General features: G+C 41.5%; 1 protein-coding gene across 1 annotated transcript in view; it reads right to left on the bottom strand.

Annotated features, from left to right (window-relative positions):
* Positions 1-14,488, bottom strand: part of MPDZ (multiple PDZ domain crumbs cell polarity complex component) — a 123,903-nt gene that overhangs the window by 12,334 nt on the left and 97,081 nt on the right. The window contains exons 30-40 of the mRNA XM_065405917.1: positions 11,166-11,362; positions 8,819-8,910; positions 8,405-8,495; positions 8,004-8,084; positions 6,504-6,596; positions 6,328-6,402; positions 4,361-4,550; positions 2,795-2,940; positions 2,299-2,382; positions 2,012-2,205; positions 1,408-1,555 (exon numbers count right to left, since the gene is read on the bottom strand). Coding sequence (XP_065261989.1) covers positions 1,408-1,555; positions 2,012-2,205; positions 2,299-2,382; positions 2,795-2,940; positions 4,361-4,550; positions 6,328-6,402; positions 6,504-6,596; positions 8,004-8,084; positions 8,405-8,495; positions 8,819-8,910; positions 11,166-11,362 — 1,391 coding nt within the window. The remainder of the gene's footprint in view (positions 1-1,407; positions 1,556-2,011; positions 2,206-2,298; positions 2,383-2,794; positions 2,941-4,360; positions 4,551-6,327; positions 6,403-6,503; positions 6,597-8,003; positions 8,085-8,404; positions 8,496-8,818; positions 8,911-11,165; positions 11,363-14,488) is intronic.

Here is a 14,488-nt window from a genome sequence, read left to right as displayed (position 1 = left end):
AATATAGTCCATATATAGTTTTAAAAAATCCAATTTCCCAAACTGAGAACAATTATGACCTAGATGGAGTATGAGGAAATATTTAAACAAACATGTGAATGATAATAGGGAATTTAAGAATGTTTTATGAGATTCACAAAAACCCTACAATTTTGCAAAAATGAACGAAGGCTTCTTTGGTTAAAATACCATCTTGATGGAGAGGGGAGATAAAGGCAGCAATAAAAAATTGAAAACATATATTAAGAAATGGAAAAATGGGGAAGCTGATAACAATGAGTACAAATCAGCTGTTAGGAAATGCAGACAAGTGAAAAGGAAAGTTAAAGGTATCAATGAAAAAAATCTATGGCCAATAGGGTTAAAGATAATCAGAAGGAATTCTTTAAATGTATCAGGAACAAATAAAATTCTAGCAATGGCACAGGACCAATAATAAACAAGGATGGTCACATTATAAATTATGACCCAGAAAAGGAAGAAGTATTCATTAAATATTTCTCTTCTGTATTAATAACTTAAAGTGACAATGAAATACTGTCTATTCATTGGTAGCTAGGGAGGATGTTAAACTCCTATTCAAGTTAAATTATTTTAAATTGGCAAGTTCAGATAACTTGTACTCCAGGGCTGCCTGGAGGTGGGGAGGGAGTGGCAACGGGCCCCAAACAGAGTGGTGTTGTGACCTGGTGTACAGGTTTGCAGCTGTGAAAGAACCAAAACGCGGTGCAGGAACAAAACAAAAAAGTCAAAAGCAAAGTTCCTCATGGGGCAGAAATTCCAGTTCTCGAACTGTTCTAGTTATGAGGTTATTTCATCATAATGTACAAGTCCCTATAACAGGAAGAGATTTCTGATGGACAGCTCTTTAATTTAGCAGAAAACGGTATTGCAAGATCCAGTGGCTGGAAGCTGAAGCTAGGGAAGTGCAGATGAGAAATAAGGGGAACATTTTTAACAGTGAGTGTCCTTAATCATTGGAACAATTTACCTAGGGATGTGGTGGGTTCCCCATCATTTGAAGTCTTTAAAACAAGATGGGATGTTTTTCTAAAAATATGCTATAGTTCAATCAGAAGTTATGGGCTTGAGACAGAAATTACTGGGTGAGGTTCTGTGTCCTGCATTATTCAGGAAGTCAGACTAGATGATCTTCTATATTTAAGATATATGAATCTGTGTGCCACCAACATTACTAATTTCACCTAGAAATGTGCATAAGGTAAAACACCAAACCTGTACACCTTTATAGTTAGGAAAGTTCAGATCTGGCTCCAAAGTTCTTCACTACCTCCTCCAGCTCTATGATGGTCTGAATATGAACCCTGGATCCAACCTGAACTTCAAGACAGTCTGGCTCCAGATCTAAACTCTGCAGCTTGTCTCCAACTCTGTTTTTACAATTACCTTTAACAAAGCAGCAACAGCCTCCTGGTTAGCATTTCGAACGTCTTCTCCATTTACCATTAATATCTGGTCTCCCTGCATTAGTCTCCCATCTGTATCTGCTATTCCTCCTTTGACGATGTCTGACACAAATACCCCCGTATCATTTCTGCAAACACACAATTTTATTGTGCTTCAAACGTGTCACTCTTTGTACCATTTCACTATCCATATTGTAATAAGACTTTTGCTTAGAACTGAGAAACTGTTTCCTAGAATTTCTGGTTAGTAAATGTGGGCTAGATCCCACCATTCCACCCTTACTCACATTGAGTAGTACCTTACTTCCTGAGTAATCCCACAGAAAGGGGGCCAAATGGGCCTACCGTAAAATTATAACAACTTTTTATTTTTGTTTTGTTTAAAAAAGAAACAACTGACATTGTTTGACAACATGCTGGCACAGAGCAGATTTACTGAGAGAGACAATTTATCTATGGTGGAGGAGTAAAGTTTGGGGAGGGAGGGTTCATCTTTTCATTCCCCTAATCCTGGGGCTGGCTCTGTGGTCCAAGGGTTAGGTCTTGAGCTAGGGTATATCAGTGTAGTTCCACTGACTTCATACCTTTTCCCAACAATACTTAATCCGAGGCCTTTGCCTGGCTTCTTTTGCAGCTCTATATTGAGAACATCATACATATCTTCCTCCTTGTACTGGGCCTCATCCCTGTAGACAGTGAGACGGACTTTTTGGGGTGTTTGTCTGAGAACATTTATTGCTTCATCATGCGTGGCATTCCGGAGGTCAATTCCATTCACCTGCAATGTAACCACATGGTGATTGAGTATTTTCATGAGTTAAATGACTAAAGAGTTCATGGGCATTTAAAAGTGATATACACAAGACTGCACCTCTAAAATCTGATCTCCCGCCCAGAGCCTTCCATCTTTGGATGCTGCTCCTTCTTCATATACTTCATGGATAATAATAGCTCCCTGTGGATTAACAATAAAAATACATTGCACACTGAAGAACACCTCTCGTATGCACTGCAACTGGTCCAAGCTTTGGCTTTGAAGAAAGCTTTTAAAAAATCCTAGTACGAGAAGACAGGACTGTAACCAGATAACAGCAAACAAAGTAATCAGCAGGCTATAAGAGAACTCAGGTTCTCATTTCTAAAGGCAAAAGATCTTTAAATAAGTCACTTTCTTCTGCTTTAAAAAGTGTGATTACAAAAATATTTGTGGTTCAAGCTTAAATCAATTCAGTGCAGCAAATCTCAGACAGACTTTGTCTCCAGTCACTTGTTGAAATAATATATTCACCTTCAGAGAAACATTTTCTATTAGGGACTTAAAATTGGTACTGTCATCTCATTATGAAGTATCACTGATTTTTACGAACCAGTAAAGTGTCTGCTCCCCCAACAATGCTCAATCCAAGTCCAGTGCGTCCCTTGGAGATATCAATGGTTGTTTCACATCCTGGGATGATGGGACAAGTAGCTGGGTCAGAGGCTAACGTGGCTGGAGTTGAGGACCTGCTTGTATCTAAACACAGCAATTAAACTGGCTGGTTACAGTGAGTGGCCACAATAATTGAAAAATAAATGAACTTTAAAATAACATTTTGAGAGATCATTGACAGCCTTACAAGAATAGTTGCAAATGGACCCAAAAATCAACCTACCCTAATTACTCATCTGATTTTAAAAATACTCCCAAGAAATAAAATTATACAACCTCTGGCCCTCCCCTTTCTCCAAAACAAGAGCTGTGCTCTGGTTAAAATCACAACTCCTAATCTTGGTGCCCAACCATCACCAGGTCCATGAGATTGTGGACAAAGATGTGTATATTGCACGTGGCCTTATTTCTTCATTGCCGGGCCACACCCTGCTCTCGTACATACAATGTGCAGCCACTGAAGTTAACAGAAGCTTTGTGCACTTATCTGAGGGCAGATTTTGGGCCAGTATACCTGCTCCAAAACGAGAAATTCTTATCACAGGTAACAAGTGCCTACTATACTGTAATGTCATGCATGCATGTACACTGTCCCTGATCTTACAAGATATGCCCTTATACAGCAATGTACCTGATCAATTAGGGCCATTGGGTGGATTTCCTGGCTTTCCTTTTTGCTTTTAAAAACTTATTAGGGAGGCAGTGTTGACGAATCATGGAAGTGTAGGGCTGGAAGGGACCTCAAGAGGTCATCTAGTCCAACCCCCTATGCTGAGGCAGGATTAGGTATACCTAGACAATCCCTGACAGGTGTTTGTCTATGACCAGAGAAGGGGATTAGGAATGAGAGCTTCTGGGTTTTATTTTCACTTATACCACTAATGCTCTAGAGTGCCCACAACCAAGTCATTTAACCAAAGTTTTCAAACTTGGTTGTCTAAAGTTAGGCACATAAATCCTAAATAAATAAAAGGGACCTGATTTTCAGAGGTTCCACTCAAGCAACTAGAGGAAAACTAGAAAAATAAATAAATGTTTATATCAACAAATGCACCCATTTTCATTGTACGCACATAGGGCCAGATTGTTTCACTCAGATCCTGGCCTAGGCTGGTGGTGCTGCTGCAACATCCACTGCCCCAGGAAGAACAAGAGTATCCAACCGTTCCCTAACATGCAGGGGGAAACGGAGCTCCTGCACAATCCCTTAGGATGTGAGCCAGATGCTTTTCTCTGTCCTCCTCCCTCTGTACCTGGGCAGTGTGGAGATAGAGTAAGGTCATAGCCCTGTTGCTTTCCTGCTCTACTTAGGTTGCTCACCAACCGTAGGGTGCTAGAAGGAAGCAATTTCTGCACTCAGAAAAGCGCAGGGATGCAATTGTGACTGGTCTGGGAGCAGAGGTGCAAGAAAGTGAAGAAAAGCTCTTTGAAGACATTCATAACGCTCTTCATTTTTTATCACTTAGCCCATTGTTAAGACTAAAGACAACATGAGGGTTCTTACTTTTAATTGTCTCTGGTTCTGGAGACCCAGAAGACGGAATCATCAGCGACTGCTGGATGTTCTTCCACTCGCCTGTGGTAGCACTGCAAAGTCGGAATGTCGATGTTTGAAGAGATGTTTGACTATCATGTTCAACTGAGTTGATTGTGAGCTTCACTGTGGTCTTGGATGTCTTCAGCAGACTGATAAACTTATTGAATAATAAAGAGAACAGCGAATGATCCAACTGTAACACTTACAGAGATCAGTCATAGCAATTGCTCCATGATAAGGAGCAAAAAGTCACACATACCTGCTGTTCTTGGAGACGGAAATGAAGAAGATTGACGTTTTGGATGATGAGTTGCAACACAGTTAATTATTGTGGGCCAGATCATTAGCTGGTGTAAATCAGATTAGTTCAACTGACTTCAGTGAAACTATGCCAATTTCTACTGAGGCTATGGCACACAATCTATGTTAGCTTTCCTGGATGCTACACTATACGTTGATGGTTATTAGAACAAAATCAGAAAACTAGGAGTAAGTGCTAATGTTGGTGCAGAGCCCAATATTGCTCCCACTGAAGTAAATGTCAAAACTGATTTCAATAGTAGTAGGAGCAGGCCATCCAATGTCTTTGATTAAATCTTTGGTTTGGGGAGGGGAGAATATGGTACAACTAATATTTGAATTATGGAGCAGAGGGAGGGGATGTTGGAAAGGAAAGCAAGGTCGGGCAAACACAGGGCCTGGTTGTAAGGCCCAGCGGGTCTCGAATGCAGGCCTGCAGAACTGCCAGGCAGCAGACACCTCCATGCTGCCATACTGTGTCAGCTATGACCAGCTCATGCTCAATTACTCACAATCCACTGAGGACATAAGACCACAGGAAGTCCCTCCTCAAGGGGTATGACAGGAAGCAGCTTCATGGCTTCTGATTGGCTCCTCGCCCTATATAACCCCAAGGGGAATCCCAGGAAGCATCCAGGCAACAGCGCAACTCTCCTGTAGCTGCTATAACCATTCCTGCTCCCTGTTTTTGAACTCCAGGCTTCAATCTCAGCTTAATTTGGATCTCGCCTCCTGACCAGATCCCTGAAACCTGACTCAGACTCTGATCTTTGGTATCAACCCCAACCTGGAACTTGACTACGAAATCCTCTGGTATTCAGCCTTAGGTTTGATCCTGCTTTGACCCGTGGTCCCAACTTCCCTAGGTCATGATCCTGACAGACATACAGAGCATCCTCCAAATCTCATTGACTTCAAAATTACTTCAGTGAGAGTGGATGGTGCTCAGCACCTCCCAGGATCATGCCTTTAAAGTAGATTTCAAACTGGAACAGTGACTTTGTAAAATTGACACCTTAGGCAACAGATCTGTTCTTTACCCCAAACCACATCTGCTTCCTCTACAGATAACAATGAATTTTACTGCCTGTTAACTCTGCAGAGCCAATACAGCTCTGGCAGAGAGAGAGGGATTCTATTCCAGCTGTGCTGTATCAAACAGAATTTGCTAACTCAGTTCTAATTGCAGAATGACTATTAGTGGTAACAAAGAGACAGAAAGAGCCCAGGTTGACTCCTTACAGAAACCAGGTTGAGTTTGCAGAGCAGGAAATTAGGGGGGAAAAATCGCCAATTGAGTTAGATTTTACCTGGAAGCCACAGAGCCAACAAACTCAGAACCCCACAATACCATTTTTACAGTCACTTCTCAGAGTGTCACCACAGTTTAATGATTTGCTGTCAGGAATTATGCTTTCCCAAAGAGAATGATATGCTAATGTACAATACATCAGTGTTAATGTGTGTGGTTCCAGTACTAAGGGACCATCATCCTCTCAGGCTAACATCCACACTCCAGAGCTCAGTCAGAGTATAACCACACAAGATCTCCTGCACAGGTTGCTCTGCAACTTTAGAGGAAGGGTCTGGATTTGTCTGATACAACTGCTATAGTCCTTTTATTCCTAAAGTACCTTTTCTATAGGATAGCCCACAACAGCTTCATCATCCACTGCAAGGATCTGATCCCCAACTTGGATCCGTCCATCCTGGGAAATAAAATTGACCAAAAAAAGATTAATACGGGATTTTTCTTCCTCAATGGTTTACCATCCTCTTTCCCGAATGGGTTGTAATTTACAATTCTCACCTTCGCTGCTGCACCATGATCTGTTAAGCTTTTAATAACCACTCCATTAAGTGTGTCTTCTTCACTGATGGCAATACCCAGTCCTCCTTGATCCTGTGGGAATAGGAATGTACAGTCAATAAGGTGCTACATTTATCAAAGTTGAACTACATGTATTCATGTGAGCCTACTGAAGTTTGCAGATGTCATAGAAGTTTGATGTTTCATGAAGTCTCAAAGCTTGAAATAAATATTAAAGACTTATTTGGAAAGGATTCACTTTCTCCAATCCATGAACAGGATAGAGAATCTAAATAAGCTTGAAATGCTTTGAATTCTAACTTGTGACATTCTAAATTTCAATGGATTTTAACTGTGATTCATTTGTGCAATTCTTAAAACAGGAGGAAGCCACACCAAAAGTTTTGAAGCTGTGGAATGATGAAAATAGGGTGGCATACCATAGTTAAACAAATGATACTGCAGACCACAGGAAAAAATATAGAAGAGTGGGAAATGTAGAAAAGGGAAAAATACATTCACTTCCAGTGAAAATGTTTAATGTTTTGTGGGGGTGGGGTGAATTTTCCCTGGCTTCCTCACCCACAAACAAATCACTATTTGGATTCTATCATCTGTAACATCTATTCCCAGTTAGATGGAAAAGACTAGATGGCAATGGTGCATATAGCCTAACCAGCAACTTTCAAATCTCAGAGCTTAAAGTCTAGTGCATGCAGCTATCTTTTATGAGTTAATAAAAAAAGCAACAAACATTTTCCTTCCCTCCTCTGGCAGGTACATATTCAGAAACTACCTTGCTCCTTTCTCCCAGAAGATGCATGATTTCTGGTAGCAAAGTATACATTATTCCTGGGTATGCTGTCCTTGGGATTTGGTGTTGACAGTCTGCTAATTAAGTTACTCGGAACAATTTAGTCAATGATTTCACCTGGACAGTCACAGGTAAGTCCTAACCAAACTTTGCTTTGTGCGCTCAATCCAAACAGTTTTGTTTAGGTCAAACAAGTTCACAGAAGGACGGAGATGGTGCAACCCCAAAATGTACCATGGAGGTTCTACCACACTTAGTTTTCCAGTGCAACATAGCTGGCCTTCCTACATCTGTGTCCTGACTCCCTTGCCTACCTTTTCTTGATTGCACTGAGACCTCCAAAATCTCCAGAAGTGTCTGTGCTGGGCCCTTGCTGCTGTTTACTGAAAACTTTGCAGATGAGACAAGCAGTGCATTATTCCTGAGAAATGCAGCTATGGGACGTGCTAGATTTCAACTACGTGGGGGGAGGGCCTAGCTGAGATGCTGAGGAGGTTCTGGGCCCAACTGCTGCTTTAGGAAGAGTTTTTGGGACAACCTGCAAATAGAATAAAATTGCCAGTGGTCCGTCTCACTCTCCAAGGGAAGGAACAGTCCCTCTGTTTCCAGAGGGACATAATCACAGAAGAGAAACCCTGTGACAATAAACTTGCACTGATATAAATTTAGTTAAAATATAAATTTACCTTGGGGAGTTCCACATGCTGAATATGTTTATATGTATTTAAGTCTATAGCCGTAACAGGATTTGTAGCACTCGGTTCACCCTAAGAGAGGAAGACAATTTAGCAATTTACAACTGTATTTTAAAAACAGGCATTTGGTGTACCCTTAAAAACTGAACAAACGCATGGTGGGTCTCACTCCCCCCTCAAGCCAATTTTACATTGGTATAATTTCAATGATTCCTGTAGCTTCGGTGTAAATTGAGAGCAGCATCAGGACCAAAATGTTCAACAGCTATGCTAAAACCCCATTACGTTTTCCACTAGGACTTTTTCTGCTGTAAAATATAACAAATATTAGAGTATTTTTCTCCAGAAAGCTGTTAATCAGCTCAAATAGACTCACACAAGGTTTAGATTACCTCTTGATTTTGAGGAGTCCCTGAGGGGGAAGGTGAAGGTTCTACTGATTTCCCAGGGCAAACAGCCATCTGAGTCACTGCATCTTTATTTCTGCAATATATTAAAGCATATACGTGTTGAAGCATCACCATGGTTCTTTTCACAAGTTTAAATTTTGCTACCTTCATTTCTTATTTTGTTTTATTTTTGGCAGTCACGATGCAGATCAAAATACAAAAAAGAAAATACATAACCTGTAAAGTCCAAATGTTGGACTTACAGAAGTACATCACCAAAATTACCTGGGTGACAAAACTGTGATATTGGGAAGACTTTTTTTTATTTTTTTGTATAAAAACAGCTTGTGAAAAAATTCATTTTTAAACATGTTAAAGATTACTATCTCTAGGAAAGACACTTTAAACACTGCTTACCTGATAAAGATGATTTTTACTTTAGATGGTGCACATTTGATTATTGAGGAAGCATTCTGATGAGTTCTTCCATAGAGAATTTGTCCATTGATCTAGATGAAGGAGAATGGCAAATATGGCTCCGAATGTTAATTTCCTTAAATTTTCACCAGCTTAAGTGATCTACAACAAACACTTATCTTCTTTCACCATCACCTGCTAAACATCATTTTGAAAATTTACTCTGCAATATACAACACTCTGTTTTCACCCCTCGAGTTCACAACATTCCTCCCAATGCTGGTCTGGCTCTAGACTCCCTCTCTGTGCTGAAAATGTCCTTCTCTAGGTTACAATGGCTTGCCTTTAGGCATATCATTTATTTCCATTTGCCATTGATCACCTCATGACTCAGTAGCAGTGAATAAAACAGTCATAGGAAAAGGCTACCAGTTATAAGTACAAGTAAATGAACTGCCTCTATCCAACAAGAAAGTTATTATTATTCATTGACCTTCAAAACAGTGCCCAGAACTGTACAAACAAGGGTTCCCACCCTAAGGCACTGAGAGCTGGATCCTCTAACCATTTATGCACATGTGTGATTTTCCTTGCTTGAGTAGTCTTATTGAAGCTGAAGGGAATTTTCATATCAGGAAAGTTACTCCTGTGTTTTTGCATGATCAGGCACTCATTTTCTCAGACAATGCAGTTTACAAGCAACACTTGCTGGCGTAATCACAAAAGCTGTGGTGAGCACTTGGAGAGAGAACTGTAGAAGCATCTTAAAGGAAGGATTTGAAGGAGAGTATGGAGGCATGAGGAGAAGGAAGGAATTACAAGCACAGAAGTGGCATTGAAGACAGGTAGAAAGAGAAGTGTGAGGGGAGGACAGGAGAGGGCGGTTGGTTAGCAGGAAGGCTCTGGAGGAGCAAAAGGAGTGAGAATATCATAAGAACGGCCATATTGGGTCAGAGCAAAGGTCCACTTAGGCCAGTATCCTGTCTTCCAACAGTAGCCAATGCTTCAGAGGGAATGAACACAACAGGTAATCATAAAGTGATTCATCCCACATTGCCCATTCCCAGCTTCTGGCAAACAGAGGCTAGGGACACCATCCCTGCCCATCCTGGCTACTAGCCATTGATGGACCTATCCTCCATGAATTTATCTAGTTCTTTTTTTAACCCTGTTATAGTCTTGGCATTCACAAGATCGGGTGTGGCAGAGAGCCCTCAGTGTCCATTTAGCGCTGCAATGAATGAATGAATGAATGAATCCAGCTCTTAGTGTCTTAGGGTGGGAACCTTTGTTTGTACAGTTCTGGGCACTGTTTTGAGGGTCGATGAAAGTTGATCCTGCACGATCAAGCTCTATATGAAAATACATTTTGGTTGATTTGAAAAAGTCCTTCGTAGTGAAAACTGGGCCTCTGCAGCCAGTATGTGAATACCCTCATCTCAGTGGATCCGCACAGTCATGGATCCCATAGCTCTTCCGCTGGTCTGAAAGTGCTTGTTTCTGCATCAGCCTATTCGGAACTGGCACAGTGCCTCTCAGGAGTTGCTCAACCTCCCTGCCCCCACATCCCCTCTCCACTGGCATTCCCCTTTGTATAGCCCCCACCACACAGCTGAAGTGGTGGGGATGGCCTTGCCAGTTCTGAGCAACAGGCAGAATGTCACCCTACACCAAAAGGAAAAGGAGTGCAAAAGTTATAAGAAAGCAACTGCTGCAAGTGCCATCTATTGAACTGAGACAGTATTTAAAAAAAAAGCTTTACACGTTAGACCAAAAAAAAAAATAGTGGTTTAGAATTAGGATCCTGTCTGTGCAATGAGGGTCCTGATATCACTGGATACCATGTGAAAGCAGCCTGAATAGACTATTAAATCATTAAAGCCCAAGATACAAATACAGCTGTTCCAGATTTCTTTTTTCCTTTTCACGTCATGTGACAGATGTATAAACAATACAGACAGAGGCAGACAGAGCTGTAACGAGAATGGCCTGCAGCAGTCCACAGAATCTAGTGGGAGAATCTCAGGACTATCACTGTATGACACAGTATTTTTCTTAGTTCACGAACTAATTCCTCCTTCCCACCCGGCCCCATGATGCCAAAGCTGCATTCTTCACTTATTGTATATAAAATTTTATGCAGTAGTGGTCTGACTGAAGAAAAAAAACCCTCCCAACCTCAACCAGCAGGCACATACCAGAATGAAAATGTGAATTCAAAGAAATAAATGTTGGTATTACAAGGCTATATAGTTAACTCAAAGCTATATATTGCACCAAGAAACTACCACTCTACTGCCTTTATAGTCAACATGTTTGCTTTTAAGTACAATTGCTAGAAACTTACCTCTAGTAACTCATCTGCAATCTGTAACCTTCCATCTTTTCCAGCTGCCCCATTTGGATCAATTCCCACTATGAAGACACTCATCCTGGACCGGTCTTTGTTGCCAGCAAGGCTAAGTCCCAAACCAGTCCTTCCTTTTTCCAGCTCTATCACGTGCAGGTCCCCTGGTAGAGTTCCATAACGCTGTGTGATCTTTTCTAAATGTAAGGGGGAGAAAAGGTGGGGGCAGAAGGGCTTGAATTCATATTAGAACACTTTACAAGTCATCCAGCTAATCAGCGTTAGTGCGCAACAGGCATTATCCAACAGCAGAATCCCTGCATCACTGAAGCAGCACAAACTACTCCCTTTTTCAGCTAAAACTAATGTCACTTGTAACAATGCTTCCAGTTGCTTGGGGGCTGGGTTTAATATGAAAATTTTAAAATCTTTTCTCTGGGTTTCTTCCCTGATCCCAATAAATAAAACATCTTTCACATGGATACATGGCTGGTGAGACAAAGGCAGCTGGGAGACTAAGAGAGTTAGCCAGTTGAGCTCCTCAACAAAGGAAAGCAGGTTTTTCCCCCTTAACTTGTAGGTACTCTGCAAGAAAGAATCTACAATGGCAGGAAAACACTGCACTGCGAACACCACTGCTAGCTCTTCCTCGGCCTGTACCTGACAGGCATCCAGATCTTGTAGGCTTCCACTCAGCTCATGGTCTTGACTTGCTGGGAATGCAGCCTGCACATCCTTGCCGAAGAAAGCCAGGAAGGGAGAACCCCTCCCCCCCAGTACAAGAGGCATCTGTTGGTGGCGTCCCTCAGGAAGCAGGTAAGAGAGCTGCAGGAGGTGTGGCTCATTTGCCGGAGCACAAGGACATACTGTCAGGATGCACATGAAGACGTCCAGGATGGATGATGCAGCCAGCTGGAACAGAATACAGCACCACCAGAGGAAGAAGGAGAACCAGCTGCTCTGTGGGGGAAGAGATTGGCTGCTAGCCAGCTTGGGCAGCAGAAAGTGCTCCACTCCACACCAAGGTCCTGCTTCCATTGAGGTCAAGAAGTGGTATGCTGTACAGAAAACAGGAGATGAGCAGGCCCCAATGGCTGAGGAAGAGGAGCCAACTCATCCCAAGGCTGGGAGGTTCACGGCCACCACACCCAAGAGAAGGAGATAAAGGGGGCTGATGATCAGGGACTCCCTTTTGAGGGGGATGGAGGCATCCATCTTCTGACCTGATGTCCCAGGAGATGTGCTGCCTGACTGGAGCCCATGTCTGAGACTTTGTGGAAAGGCTGCCGAGGCTCCGTCCCTCTGACAACTATCCCATGCTGCTCACTAATGTGAGCATTGATGATACCGACAGGTATGACTGAGCAGATGGAGGGAAATGGTCAACATCATGGTAGGGGTCCAATTGAGACCACCAAATCAGAAGGAGATGAATGAGAGATTTCTAGAACTACCAACAGAAATATCCAAAACACAAGCCCTGTAATAATGGGGGAATGTAACTACAGAAATATCTGTTTGAAAAGTAATCCAGAAAAGGCAAAAACGTTCAGTAAATTCTTAGAACATACTGGGGACAACTTCTTGTTGCAGCAGGTGGCGGACGTAACCAGAGGGCAACCATGTTAGACTTGTTTCTTATTAACAGGGATTAATTAGCTGTGAATCTGAAGCTGGAAGCCAATTTGGGTGAAAGTGAACGTGGAATGATAGAATTCATGAGTCTAAGGCATGAGCGCAGCAGTACAAAGATTTGAACAAATTCAGAGAACTGGTAGGTAAAGTTCCAGGGGAAGAAAAACTAAAGCAAAAAGGAGTTCAGGAGAGCCGACAGTTTCTCAGAGACAACATTAAAGACACAAGAGCAAACTTTTCCAATATGAAGGAAAGATAGGAAAAACAGTACAAGGTCAACATCAGAAGTTCTTTAACAATCTGAAAATAAAAAAGGAATCCAGAAAAAGTGGAAACGTGTGTTCATCCTTAGCAATTTTTCCAAAAGAATAGCACAAGGATGTAGGGACAAAATCAGCAAGGCTAAAACACAAAATGTATAGACATAAAATGCAAAAAGATGACCTATAAAAGCATTAAAAACAAGAGAAAGAGGAAGGAAAATGCATGTCCACTACTGAGTGGGGAAGGAGAGCTAATAATGGATGACATCAAGATGGCTGAGTTGCTTACTGCCTAGTTTGCTTCAGCCTTTACTAAAAAGGTTAATTATGGCGAGATATTTAATGCAATTAATATTAACAATAAAGGAAAAGGAACACAAGCCTGGATGAGAAAAGAACAGGTTAAAAAATATTTAGGTAAGACTGATGTATTCAAGTCAGCAGGGCCTGATGAAATTCACCCTAGGATGCTTAAGGTACTAGCTGAAGCAATCTTGGAACCATTAACAACTATCTTTGAGAACTCATGGAGGACAGGTGAGGTCCCAGAGGACTGGAGAAGGGCAAACACAGTACCTATCTTTTAAAAGGGAAACAAAGGGGATCCAGGGAATTATAAACCAACCCGTCTAACTTTGATACCTGGAAAGATTCTGGAACAAATTATTAAACAATTAATTTGTACGTATGTACAGGATAATAGGGTAACAAGTAACAACCAACATGGATTTGTCAAGAACAAATCTTGCCAAACCAATCTCATTTCCATCTTTAACAGGGTTACTAGCCAAGTGGATGGGGGTGAAGCTGTAGATGTGATATATCTTGATTTTAGTAAGGCTTTTGACAGTCCCAAATGACACTCTCGTAAGCAAACTAGGGAAATCTGATCTAGATGAAATTACTACAAAGGTACATTCATAACTGGTTGAAAGACCATATCAAAGCATAATTATTGATGGTTCTCTGTCAAACTGGGAGGGTCTCGCAGGGGTCTGTCCTGAAACCAGTACTGTTCAATATTTTCATTCATGACTTCGATAATGGGATGGAGCGTATGCATATAAAATTTGTGGATGATGCCAAGCCTTGAGGGATCACAAGCATTTTGGAGGACAGGATTAGAATTCAAAATTACCATGAAAAACTGGAGAACTAGTCTGAAATCAACAAGATGAAATTCAATAAAGACGAGCGAAGAACTTCACTTAGGAAGGAAAAATCAAATGCACAAATACAAAATGGGGAATAACTGGCTAGGTGCTACTGAAAAAGATCTGAGGTTATAGTTAGGGCCCTACCAAATTCACGCCATGAAAAATGCATCGTGGACTGTGAAATCTGGTCTCCCCCTGTCTTTTGTGTGCTTTTACCCTACACTATACAGATTTCACGGGGGAGACCAGGGTTTCTCAAATTGGGGGT

Source organism: Emys orbicularis, chromosome 6, assembly GCF_028017835.1.
Source record: "Emys orbicularis isolate rEmyOrb1 chromosome 6, rEmyOrb1.hap1, whole genome shotgun sequence".
NCBI classification, from domain to species: domain Eukaryota; kingdom Metazoa; phylum Chordata; order Testudines; family Emydidae; genus Emys; species Emys orbicularis.
The sequence above is the reverse complement of the archived record's forward strand: the minus strand, read 5'-3'. Positions and strand labels throughout refer to the sequence as shown.